The 12,277-nt window shown below is 41.1% G+C and overlaps 5 protein-coding genes across 9 annotated transcripts in view; 3 read left to right on the top strand and 2 right to left on the bottom strand.

Moving 5' to 3' along the window:
• The first annotated feature begins 3,380 nt into the window (after positions 1-3,380).
• On the top strand, positions 3,381-4,608 carry LOC117576057 (cytochrome c1, heme protein, mitochondrial). Its single transcript, XM_034260589.2, has one exon. The coding sequence runs from the start codon at positions 3,560-3,562 to the stop codon at positions 4,544-4,546; it is 987 nt and encodes a 328-aa protein (XP_034116480.1). The 5' UTR covers positions 3,381-3,559; the 3' UTR covers positions 4,547-4,608.
• Positions 4,609-4,863: 255 nt separating this feature from the next.
• On the top strand, positions 4,864-5,573 carry LOC117573654 (guanosine-3',5'-bis(diphosphate) 3'-pyrophosphohydrolase MESH1). The gene is made up of 2 exons (XM_034256977.2): positions 4,864-5,380; positions 5,440-5,573. The coding sequence occupies exons 1-2, from the start codon at positions 4,967-4,969 to the stop codon at positions 5,557-5,559; spliced, it is 534 nt and encodes a 177-aa protein (XP_034112868.1). The 5' UTR covers positions 4,864-4,966; the 3' UTR covers positions 5,560-5,573.
• An 11-nt stretch (positions 5,574-5,584) lies between these two features.
• On the bottom strand, positions 5,585-7,447 carry LOC117573653 (probable phosphoserine aminotransferase). Its single transcript, XM_034256976.2, has 3 exons — positions 7,296-7,447; positions 6,565-7,238; positions 5,585-5,977 (listed from the first exon to the last, which is right to left on the bottom strand). The coding sequence occupies exons 1-3, from the start codon at positions 7,338-7,340 to the stop codon at positions 5,605-5,607; spliced, it is 1,092 nt and encodes a 363-aa protein (XP_034112867.1). The 5' UTR covers positions 7,341-7,447; the 3' UTR covers positions 5,585-5,604.
• A 203-nt stretch (positions 7,448-7,650) lies between these two features.
• Positions 7,651-12,277, top strand: part of LOC117573652 (putative uncharacterized protein DDB_G0277255) — a 29,127-nt gene continuing 24,500 nt past the window's right edge. For 2 of the 5 annotated variants that reach the window (XR_007955503.1, XR_007955501.1), the window contains exon 1: positions 7,651-7,933. The gene's annotated coding sequence lies outside the window, so the exon portion shown is untranslated. The remainder of the gene's footprint in view (positions 7,934-12,277) is intronic. The other 3 variants (XM_052008200.1, XM_052008199.1, XM_052008201.1) reach the window with 2 other exon arrangements.
• LOC117573577 (putative defense protein 3) lies at positions 8,686-9,844 on the bottom strand. Its single transcript, XM_034256865.2, has 2 exons — positions 9,375-9,844; positions 8,686-8,767 (listed from the first exon to the last, which is right to left on the bottom strand). Exons 1-2 carry the CDS (start codon positions 9,842-9,844, stop codon positions 8,698-8,700), a joined length of 540 nt encoding a protein of 179 aa, XP_034112756.1. The 3' UTR covers positions 8,686-8,697.

Genomic DNA, 12,277 nt, shown 5'->3' with positions numbered 1-12,277 from the left:
TCAGCTGCGCCAGCGACAGCGACAGCAGCAACAGCAACAGTTGAGGAGGCATCAAAGAGAAATGCGCGCGCTGATCGCTTCGATCGTTGCGTTTGCCGCTTTGCCGTTGCCTTAGCCTCAGCTTGGGATGCGAGATGATTTAAGGAGCGAGCGCGCGCCGCGAAAACTATTACAAAATGATCAAAAACAACTAAAACGAAATCAAATCAGTGTGCGAACTGGACCTGACCGATCGTATCGTATCGGATTGGATTGGATCGGTTCGAGAGTCGATTACAATAATTACAATCAGCTACGCGCGATTCACCAAATCACAACAACAACAGCAACAGCAACAACAACAACCACAGCAGAAACAATGCAGATCAGATACAAATACAGATACAGATAAGTCAGCTATTACGTGCATATACAATTTTTATAAGAAATTGAAGTCAAGAAGCAGAATTAAAACAAAACTCATCAACTCGATCGCAGCACATGCATGATGAATGTATGTATCTTTGTGTATGTATCTACTAGATACTCTCACACACACACACATACACACGCATGACTCAATTGCGCTGTTTGTGTGTGTGTAGTTAAAGAACGGACGGAAGATCCATCTTCAGCTTCATCAAAAGCATCAAAGCAATTTTCAGTTAACAGCTCTTGGGCCGCTGCAATGTAAGCTGTATGTATCTGCTAGACAGGCTCAGGCTCAAACGCAAACGCAAACTCAAGACTCGAGTCTTCGACAGCATTGGCAAAGCGAATCGGGCAAAACGAGAAATTGAAAAGACAGTTACAACGTCATAATGAAGCTTAAGTTTACAAAATCGACGGCAAAACCGCACGATACAACAAACCCTCAAACTCAAACTCACACACACACTCGCACACACATGCATATGTATATACACAAACAATCGTGATGTTATTGTATATATGTACATATGTTTATATGTACTGAGAGCGAAGCATAGTTTTTGCGATTGAAATTTTCGCGAGAGCCGCAAAGCCAAAGACCCAGAGAACAAAGAGCAAGCCTCAATTTGCAAATGTGACTCTCTCGCATGCGAGAGAGCGCGTGAATGAGTGAGTGAGTGAGCGAGTAAGAGAGAGTATTGGGGGGCCATAGAGTGAACGGCGTGCGCTTGACAGCGCGTCAACAGTAGCGTGCGCAGAGCGCACGCATTGCGCATTGTAATTACGTTGGGGCGCTTTGCAACACTGTCAGCGGCAAATGTAACCATTAAGTTAAATGTGATCTCGTTTTATGATAATGAAATATGCACACACAAATATATACACACGTATGTATGTATGTATTCAGACAGATGTTTGTGTGTTTAGAAGTAAATTGCATCAATGCATTCTTTGCATCTTGATTCAGTTTGCTGACACAGCAGCAGCAGCCACATGCTGCATATGCTGCACAACACACAGATGCCCCCAAGTGTATGTGTGTGTGTGTGTGTGTATGCTTTTCAAGCACAATTTATTGATATTCATTGTTTGTTTGTTGTCGATCGTCGTCATCGTTGTCGTTCTCGACTTTGTCGTTTGCTGCTGAGAAGCTGGCAACTGAAATCACAATTGTTGGCTCTTAAGAATAAAAAAACGAGGAAAAAATTGCTGATGCTGTGCCTTCACTTCTTTCTAGTCGCACACAGACGTTTCCTGCAGACACCTACATACATACATACATACATATGTATGTATAATTGTATGTACATAGCTATGTACAATGTGCAGTGTACTTGCAACTGGCTTTTGGTCTATAATTCTTGTTTCTGGCTTTCGTGCTGCACAGAGATAAGGAGCAGGCGGACCACAAGCTGCAAAAGCGGCCAAGACACAAACACACACACACACATACACACATACAACGAGCGCACAGCATCTTTAAACAGGAAACTGTATGGCGCTATCGCTCCCAAAGGAAGCGGACTAGTAATATTTACATTTATTGCAAAATTATGCATATTTTTTTTCTTTTCGTTTTTTGCTGCATACACGATCCATGGCCCCATAGATGCGCACATTTAATAAACGTTACGTTCATACATTGTACATATCTGAACAGGCAATTATTATTCACCTTCTGCCTTCTTTTTGTATAGATTATACATAAAAGATACATGCAGCACACAAAGATACAAACATACTTGGAAAAATATGTATTGAGAAGGATGGTAATTTTAAGCTACTTGAAAGTTCCTTGAGTGCGAGTTAACAGAATGTTAATTAACATTTTTGGAGATTACCTCACTGAAGAGTATGTATGTAAATGTTGTTGAAGGAAGTTCCTTCAAAGCAAATTAACAGACTGTTAACCGTTTGCAAACTTCCATTAGAAAAGAGTATGCAAAAAATACTGAACGTAAATTTCCATTCTATGCATGTCTTTTTAAAAAGGCATTTACATTCATTACTAAGCCACGTACATAACTCTAATGACGGTGCCACATGAATCAAATTTATTAGATCGTGAACTCTTTAGTTTTCGGGGTCTCTAAGCTTATTTCCGTGGTTTGTTGCAAGAGTGAAAAGCAAGTGGTGTGGTGGTGACCCAAAGATTTTCATGGAACGTTTTTGTGGTTGTTGCTTGCTGCTGCTTTCTTGTTTATGAAAATTTCACGCTAGTCGAAAGAATTATTAATTGCGCAGCAACAACAGCAATAGCAGCGGCAAAGTAAGCAACAAGCAACCACCGCAGAAACAAAAACAACAACTGAGTGGGAATTATGCATCGCTGCGCAGAAGCAGAACGCAGCACACACACAAACACACTTACAGACACATAGTCGCACTCATTTACGCGCATAGGCAGCTTTCCAGACTGCAAGTGTATGTGTGTGCGAGTGTAAGCGCGTGTAAAAATATGGTAAACATGATAATACGTAATAAAAAAAAAAATAGTATAACAGAAAAGGGAAATATAAAAATCAGGTACAAATTTTCACCAAAAACCGTTTGCGTCGCTTGGCCGCAGTTGTTGCTCTTTGTTGTTGTTGCTGTTGCTAGTGCTGTTGTTAGTGTTGTAAAAGCTGGCTGGCTGACTTTGACGATTTCGTGGTCACACAGTGTGAAGAATGGGCTAGGAAATAATATTGTATGCAAGCGTTGTTGTTTGTTGGCCTGTTACAGATTTACCGATTACTGAGCCCAGATAACAAATGAAAGTGCCTGACTGCCTGCATTTTGTTGTTCAAGATGGATGAGGAGGCCCCAAAAACAAAACCGAAACACAAAAAGAACGAGTTGCCCTTTTTTTGGAATGCAAGTTTTTCCAAGAGAATTACACTTGCATTTGTGTGTGTGTGCGTGTGTGTTTTGAATTTTGTGTAATCTGAACTGTACTTACATGTCAAGTTAAGAAATATTACAACAAGAAATTAAAACTTTTAGACACACATTCGAAGAACACACGAAAAAGTGACAGTGTTGTATAATTAAGTTATATTTTTTCATAGTTTCGCTATAAAGCATCTGGCAACTTTAACTACTCGCGCTTTGCAGCACTGCATTTCAGTTCAAGGAACTGACGTGAAGGAAAAGTTTTTTTCTTACTATGCGTACAAATATGGCGAGTAAGTTTCTTAGTGTTGTTGGCTCCAAGCTACTCAAATCCACACCGAGTGCGCTTAACTGGACATCAATGCGACGCAATGGCTCCACTAAAGCCGGAACCTGGTTTAGAACACGCCCCAAACTTTTGGCCTTTGGAGCTTTAGCTGGCACCGCGGGATTGCTGTTGTACGCTTTGGACGCCAGCGTTGAGGCTTCGGATGATTGTGTGCATCCACCCAAGCAGAACTGGGATCACAATGGCTTACTGTCAGCCCTGGACATGGAGGGCGTGCGTCGTGGCTACAAGGTGTACAAGGAAGTGTGCGCCTCGTGTCATTCGCTGCAATACATTGCCTATCGCAATCTCGTGGATGTCTGCATGACCGAAGCGGAGGCCAAGGCGGAGGCCGAAGCAATCACTGTGAAGGATGGGCCCGATGAACAAGGCAATTACTTCGAACGTCCCGGCAAACTGTCCGATTATATGCCGGCTGCATATGATAACGAAGAAGCTGCTCGGGCCGCCAACAACGGAGCTTATCCGCCAGATCTGAGCTATATTGTGGCTGCTCGTAAGGGAGGCGAGGATTACATATTCGCCCTGTTGACTGGATATTGCGAGCCACCAGCTGGATTTGCCCTGCGCGAGGGTCTCTACTATAATCCGTACTTTTCGGGAGGTGCCATTGCAATGGGTCAGTTGATCGATAATGAGGTCGTAACCTATGATGATGCCGAGATCGCTCCGACGAGCAGTCAAATTGCCAAGGACGTGGTGACTTTTCTCAAGTGGACATCGGAGCCGGATGGGGATCAACGTAAGCGACTACTGGTCAAAGTGGTTATGATTTCGGCCTTTTTGGTGGGCATCAGCTACTACATCAAGCGCTTTAAGTGGTCATCGTTGAAGTCACGCAAAATCATGTTTGTGCCAGAGATAAATGAGCAGAGCAAGTCAAATGGCGAAGGGAAGAATTGTCCAAAATAATTTTACGATCATTATTCTAATAAACATTGTACGGCTGCTGCGCTCATTTTGTAATACTTTAATTGCTTTGGTTTAAATTTGTGGGGAGAACCTATTAGGCCACATTCTTAGTTTGGAAATTGCCCAAGTAGTACTTCAAATTTTGAATTAGGCGGTTTCATGTAGCAATTTGTTTCAGCCCTGAAGAACATAAAAAAAAGCTGCTGGAGATGCATAAAGACAAAAGCTGCTTGAAATGTTGCGCCCTTAATAAATCCACTAAAATACTAGTTTGTACGTATTTTGTATATTGCAGCGTATTTTAAAATGTCAACTGTGGTCACACTGCAAACGCCGGTTATTAAAATTGCATTGCACGCGCAACAATTTCCATTTTGTCCGTTACTGTTTGTTACCGTGGCTAAATAAATAAATAAAATTATGACATCTGCTCGATTTATGAAGTGTCTGCAGTATGCTGCCCAGCAACATAGAAATCAACGACGCAAGGATCCACAAGAGACACCATACATCAACCATCCCATCAATGTGAGCACCATTCTAGCCACCGAAGCGGGAATCGATGATGAGGCTGTGTTGATGGCCGCATTGCTGCACGATGTGGTCGAGGACACAGACGCCACATTCGCTGACTTAGAGCAACTGTTTGGCGACGATATCACTGGCTTGGTGCGCGAGGTGACCGATGACAAATCGCTGGAGAAAATGGAACGCAAGAGATTGCAAATTGTGAATGCACCCAAAGCCAGTCGACGAGCGAAGCTTATCAAACTGGCCGATAAGCTGGATAATTTGCGAGATCTCCAGGTGAATACACCAACGGGGTGGACGGAGGTAAGTAGCCAAATCAAGTTAAACCAACTGGCAATATTTGGTATAATTTGCAATTGTAGGAGCGACGAGAAGCGTATTTTGTTTGGGCCCAACGTGTTGTGGACGGTTTGCGTGGCACGAATGCTGCTCTAGAGGAGCAGCTTGATCAAATCTTTCGCCAGCGGCAGCTATTGGACTAAGCTAACTCATTAAAAGACTTCAGAGTGGACTAGTAAACGAACAGCTTAGTTTTTATTATTCTCGTAAAATGCTAGCATCAGCTTGGCCAGCTTTTGTGTCTCGTCCAGCGTGACAGCGTTGTAGATTGAAGCACGAATGCCGCCTACCGAACGATGTCCTTTCAGCTGTATCATGCCCTCCGCCTCAGCCTTGGCCAGAAATTCCTTTTCCAGCGCATCGTTGCCGGCAGCGCTGCCAATGCGGAAAGGCACATTCATGTGGGAACGGACACGAGACTCCACTGGGCAATAATAGAAGCCATTGGAGCTATTGATAATGTCGTATATAAGCTTGGACTTGGCATTGGCCAGCTGAGACATGCCGGCAACACCACCATTACGTTTGATCCATTGGAGAACCAGGCCCATGACATAAATGCTGCAAATAAAAATGCGTATAATAAGAAACAAGTAAGAAGAATATGCGCTATCCTTTCACTTTTGCATGCAATTTTGTTATCTTATTGTAAGGTACATCTGAAACTATAGTTAACAGAAGTCAGATCATTGTAGTTGAATGATAAGGTAGTTCAGTTAACAGATTAAATAACTCTGTTAAATAACAGAGCTGCTTAGCATTATTTAGTATGCTAAACTAAGTGGTTTCTTCAATTACTTCTAAGCTTATCGTTCGATTCTAATCAAGTTCTCGGAAATCATTTATGAATTTGTCGTTTTGTCCGGGGCAGTGGCCCTAAACTAGAACGAACCAGATCTGTGGCCAATTCAATAAGTGTTTGTCAAAAAAATGTAGATCTATCACTTCTAATCTCTTTGAAATGCTATAGTATAGGTGTTTATATGGACTCATATAGTCTTTATGAAATAGATGTTCTTTTAGTCCGAGACAGACTTGCAATTATGTTATGGGGTGTTCAAGAATATAAAGGAGATAGGAGATGTCACTCTACCTTATCCTCTACAGTTTAAAGAGTTCTTAAGGATAACAGGGAATAGAAAACTCACCCAAAAGTTGGTGGTGTATTTAGCAGCGAGTTGTTCTTGTCCATCAACTCGAAGTTCAGCACCGATGGCGTCAATTTCAAATGCTTGCCAATCAGATCCTCACGAACGATGATGATGGTAACGCCCGCTGGTCCAATATTTTTCTGGGCACCGGCAAAAATAAGGCCAAACTTGCTCACATCGAAGGGGCGCGACAGAAAGTTGGACGACATGTCACAAGCCAACGGCACATTGCCCACTTCCGGTATAAAATCGAACTCGACACCTTCAACAGTCTCGTTATCACAATAATAGACATATGAAGCATTCGGATCCAATTTCCACTTCGTTTGCCGTGGCACATCGACGTATTTATCGAACTTTGGCAGCACTGCATTCACTTTGCCATACTGTGCGGCTTCCTTGGCTGCCTTCGATGACCAAGAGCCGGTGATGACGTAATCGGCTGTGCCAGTGCTGCCAATCAGATTCATGGCAACCGCTGCAAATTGTCCTGTGCCGCCGCCCTGCATTAGCAGCACTTTGTAATTCTTGGGAATGTTCAATAATTCGCGCAGATCGGCGATAGCCAAATCGTGTATTTTAGCATAATTACTGGAACGATGCGACATTTCCATCACGGAGATGCCACTGCCATTGCAGTTGATAAGATTTTTCTGCACTTCTTGCAGCACCTGAAAAATGTAAATCCTTGAGCTAAATAACCTACAAAACGAAGAAATTTTGCTGACCTCTTCAGGCAATTTGGCTGGGCCGGCTGCGAAATTGATAACCATGTTGTTGAACTCTGTGTGTGCGCGCGCTCTGAGAACCTTGACGGCAACTCGTTAAAGTCGAACTGAAAGTGTTGAAAAGCAAGCAGCAGCGAATGAAAGCGATCGCTTCTCCCAACGACTGCGCTGCGACTGCGACGCCTGCTGATAAATAAGCAACAACAATAACACACGAACTCATGCATGCATGTGTACAAACATAATAAAGTATGTGTGCAAAACCATAGTGGACAGAATAATTCGCAAAACCAGTGGCGTTCCAGTTTAGTTTAGCAGCCCACTAAAAGCTCTTAGTTGTTGTTGCAGCTACGCCACTGGCGCAGCGACAGCGCAGCAGCGTAAGTAAAGCTCGCAACGAGACAGAGACAATCGAAACCCGGCCTTTGTTCAGTTCGATCAAAACAAGTCGGCAGACGACAAAACCGCAACTCGGCACTGCAAGAAACGAAAACAACACGCCATTTGACCGTATCACTCTCTTCACTCTCCGTAGCTGACAGCTGTCTCTGTCTCGCTGCACTGTTGCTATGCACTTGACTGGAAAAGGCGTAAACAAGTGCAGCTGGAAGAAATAAACAAGGTGCAGTCGCGGAATTGTAAGTTACAGTAGACGCTCTATATGACGAACTAACACGCATGAAAATATATTAAAATTATATAACGAATTTAGTTGTATTTTTTATAAACTAATTTTAATTTTATAAACGCTTAACACACTTTTACTGACATAATGTTTGCCAGACAGAATATTATCTGCTCATAAATACACTGATAGCACACTCATTTATTGTAGACGCTTTATAAGCACTTCCAAATACACGTTTTCTACGCCTTATCTGCCAGATTAGACGTTTCCCCAGATTTTGAACGTATTATTTATGTATGCCATTCAGAGCATGCTGTTCTAATTACTTTATCATCCAATGGTTTAACTCATATGTAAGAGCAAAAAAAAGGTGCTTAAATTTTGCAATTTACTTCTATGCCAAATGGCAAAACGAATTTCCAATAAGATGCAAGCAACGTGCCTGGAAATTTAAACGTGTGAGAATTCGTGCGGGGCCAAGCAATGTGTGTGTGTGTGTGCGTGTGTTTGTGAGCTGGCGTCGATACATTTACGTGAATGCGTGTGTGTGTGAGCAGTAGTCGATATATATTGTGTGTGTGTGAGCAGGCTGGTCATTCATAAACGTTGAGCTTTAAGTCAATAATTTGGCGAACGCTTTTTAGGGGCTTGGCCCGTTTGTGGTATTTGCACTTAATTAAAAACAACAATTTGTTGAAGTACATTATTTGTTTATGATTTATTGCCACCGAGAAATGCTAGAACTAATCAAATTTAATTAAACACTCTTGTATCTTATTGCACCGCTTGCACTTTGGCGACGAGTTCGCTCCAGAAATTTCCGTAATCTTGTAGCACAGTGCCGCTGCAAAGAAAATAATTAATTGCATTAATCGAAGTCGTATTTAATTGAATGTAAACAACGTGCTATAAATAGGCAATAATGCCGATGAGTTGACAATTTTGCTGTGATTATTGTAAGCTGCATTTTTACACTGCGCTACAAAAGTAATTTATCAAAATGTTTGACTTAAGTCTGTCGCCACATTCGCATAATTTACAAATCATTTGTCAAAGCTTATGTGTGTGTGTGTTGTATGTGGTGGCATGATAAATGATGATGATGAGGCAGTGGCATGTAGCACAGTGTTGTTGGCGAACATTTTGTGCCGACGTCATTCTTTAGCGGCCACCAAAGGCAAACCAACTCTTTTTACTTTTTAGCTATTTTCTCAAGATTTTTGTTGCCGTCGCCCCTCCTTCTGTCTCTGGTGACAAACAAATCAATTACATAAGGCTGATTATTATCCGGCATTTTGCTGACAATTATGTGGGTCAACGTGGCGTATGATTAATGAATTTCCAATTCGATAGCAATGATTATGCCAAAAATGTTAACTTGCTACATCTTGTAAGCACTTTTAATGCCACATCATCATCATCATCGTCATCTTACTCCTCCTTTTACTTACGTAAAGTAGACATTGCCACGCTTATTCTGCGGCGCCTTCCATATTAGCTTTGCACCCAGCTTATCACGATTATCCGAGTGCGTTATGGCCGAGCATTCTGGTATCGTTTTCGTATTCTCACTCTGCACCCATTCGCCGAGCCATTCATTTGAATTGGCATCACGCGCCTGCAGAAAGAAGCCACGGAATGTCTTATCCTGATGCACGGGATAAATGGTCACCTCCACTTGTTGCCCCGGATGAAACGTCTGCGAGCTGGCGACCACTTCAAACGGATTTGTATGCGCCGGCTGTGAGCGCGCCTTGCCATGATTAGGCTGATTCGCCCTCTGTTTCACACACGTATCCGCTGGCGCGCCATCCGGAAAGCCTGCAACTTCACCCAGCAGCAAATGCAGCAGCAGCAGCAGTGGCAGGAATAGAACTTTGGCTGCTGTCCGATGATTGCAATTCCTATAACGAGATGCCATGACTTGACTCTTGACTCGACTTCACTTCACTTCACTTGAGAAACTGTCGACCGTTAGCTCTTAGCTCTTAACTCTTTACGCTGTGCGTTTCAAATGGCGTCAGCGCTTTTAAAGCCTCGCTTCGAGTTGTCCAAAACCAAAAAAACCAAAAAAGTAGAAAAAAAAGCTTGCGGCATATGGGCGTTTTTGTATGTTGAGGTGTTTGCTTTTGGGCTTTTTATACCCGCTACCCATAGGGTAGAAGGGTATTATAACTTTGTGCTGGCAGGAAATGTATGTAACAGTTAGAACGAGGCATCTCCGACCCTATAAAGTATATATATTCTTGATCAGCGTCAACAGCCGAGACGATCTAGCCATGTCCGTCTGTCTGTCTGTTCGTCTGTCCGTATGAAACACTGGATCTCAGAGACTATAAGAGATAGAGCTATAATTTTTTTCGACAGCATTTGTTATGTTTGCACGCAGATCAAGTTTCTTTCAAAATTTAGCCTCGCCCACTCCCGCCCCCGCAAATCACAATTTCAAAGCTGCGAATTTTGGTGTATACAATAACAATAATAGTATTTATGATTCCTGAAAATTTGGTTGCGATCAGATAAAAATTGTGGAAGTTATTAAAGAAATACTTTTGTATGAAGACAATCTGGTATATTGTGCCGTCTATTGTATATTTTTAATGTGATACTATATCGATATAAATCAATTTTTAGGATTTTTGTAGTATTTTCGGTATATTTTGAAAATAATACCGGCATATTTTGCCTTTATTCATAATGGGTAGCGGGTATCTCACAGTTGAGCACACTCGACTGTAGCTTTCTTACTTGTTGTTGCTGCTGCTGTTGGAGCTGCTGCTGGCCAGGCTAACCAGTTTTTAATGATCAAAAATCAAAATAGTTATGCGCAGTTCCTTTCCTGCAGTGCTGCGTCCAACAACAACAAAAAACTGGGTCAAACATTAACGCTTTGATGCAGCCGCCTCGCCTTTGCGCCTCCCCAACTCTCTTCTCCTGTTCTCCTGTGCTCCAAACTCGCTCCAGGCTAAAGCGCCTGATTCGGTTCGTCTAGGTTTCTGTTTCTGTTTCTGTCTCTGTTGGTTTTTCGAGGCGCTAAGTGCTCCATTACGAAATTCTATGCTTCTAATCACACACAGTGTCCAGCATTGACGATGTTGTGTGTTGTGTTGTGGTTGGCCTTGTTGTTGTTGCTATTTTGCTGTTTGTTTTCTAGCTTTTCTGCGTATTTTCTGCGACTTTAATGTGTTAATTGACAGGCCGCTGCCGCTGGCGTTGATTTCGCTGAGCTTTTGATTTCAACTTTACAACTTTGCAACGCCCGCAAGACAGTTTTGGGGCGTTAATTTCCTTTTTTGGGGAGCGGGCGGAAAACTAACCAACATGCTGTCATCGTGGACGATATTAAATTGATATTAAATAATTTCGTTAAATAACAATAACGAAATCGGAAGGTAGAAGGCAAATGTGCGTCCTTAACTTCACGCTAATTTAGAGAATATATATTATAAATATTAAACTATGCTAATTTAAGTTGTTAGATCCGTTTGCTACTCTTTGAATGATTCATCTTAAAGTTTATGACATCAATTTTATTTAATAGCATTAGAGAGAATAACATTATTTAATTCACAGCAAAACTAAAGTTTATGAATTGGAAACATTAACAAATAAAACAGTAGAATTTGGCTTTCAAGAATGTAATGTTTTTTGCTTCGAAAATTAAGTTAAGTTTCACCAAAAATGAAGCATTAAAAGTTCTTAATTTTAGGTTTAGTGCTTTCTCTTCTTAAACAAGTGGAAATGGATCTTTATCTTTGATAAACCTGTAAAGAAACATCTACTGCTCACAACCTGGTATATTCCTTACTCTATAGTATATTTTAAATGTAGTACTATACAATTATACCAAATACAACCTTCCGTATAATTCAGTATTTTGTGGTATATTTTGAAAATAATACCGCTCTATTTTTTTCCTTTAAAAAATGTAGTAAATATAACCTTCGGTATGCATAATTTTTTTTGGTATAAGAATAATACCACACTATATTACTCTTATAAGAAATGGGTGGCGGGTATATCACAGTCGAGCAGACTCTACTGCAGCTTTCTTACTTGTTATTATTTTAAGGATTTCTTAAATAAATGCAATTTATAGCTAGTTCTGAGTCACTCAATTTTGGTAGAAGCAAAATTTTAGCCACTTTGTTAACTTTCATGCAATCATAAAATAAGGTAATTCAATAAAATTCTGTAATGTAAAATTTGTCATTTCTTTATAGGCAAAAATGTTGCCAAAGTTAAATATTCGATTTAATTTATTATTTCAAGTGTTCGAGTATTCCATAAAGAATAATTGCTTAACATACATAGTTCAATATCAATTAAAAAGATTAAAAAATGTCTAAAATAA

This window comes from Drosophila albomicans, chromosome 2R (assembly GCF_009650485.2).
Source record: "Drosophila albomicans strain 15112-1751.03 chromosome 2R, ASM965048v2, whole genome shotgun sequence".
NCBI lineage: Eukaryota > Metazoa > Arthropoda > Insecta > Diptera > Drosophilidae > Drosophila > Drosophila albomicans.
The sequence above is the reverse complement of the archived record's forward strand: the minus strand, read 5'-3'. Positions and strand labels throughout refer to the sequence as shown.

Excerpts from the sequence above, each read along its gene's own strand:
- LOC117576057 (XM_034260589.2), top strand. The coding sequence starts at position 3,560 with ATGCGTACAAATATGGCGAGTAAGTTTCTTAGTGTTGTTGGCTCCAAG.
- LOC117573654 (XM_034256977.2), top strand. The coding sequence starts at position 4,967 with ATGACATCTGCTCGATTTATGAAGTGTCTGCAGTATGCTGCCCAGCAA. Across the intron at positions 5,381-5,439 it reads CACCAACGGGGTGGACGGAG|GAGCGACGAGAAGCGTATTT; the intron begins GTAAGTAGCCAA and ends TTGCAATTGTAG.
- LOC117573653 (XM_034256976.2), bottom strand. The coding sequence starts at position 7,340 with ATGGTTATCAATTTCGCAGCCGGCCCAGCCAAATTGCCTGAAGAG. Across the intron at positions 7,239-7,295 it reads CAGCCAAATTGCCTGAAGAG|GTGCTGCAAGAAGTGCAGAA; the intron begins GTCAGCAAAATT and ends TACATTTTTCAG. Across the intron at positions 5,978-6,564 it reads AATACACCACCAACTTTTGG|CATTTATGTCATGGGCCTGG; the intron begins GTGAGTTTTCTA and ends TTTTATTTGCAG.
- LOC117573577 (XM_034256865.2), bottom strand. The coding sequence starts at position 9,844 with ATGGCATCTCGTTATAGGAATTGCAATCATCGGACAGCAGCCAAAGTT. Across the intron at positions 8,768-9,374 it reads CGTGGCAATGTCTACTTTAC|CGGCACTGTGCTACAAGATT; the intron begins GTAAGTAAAAGG and ends TTTTCTTTGCAG.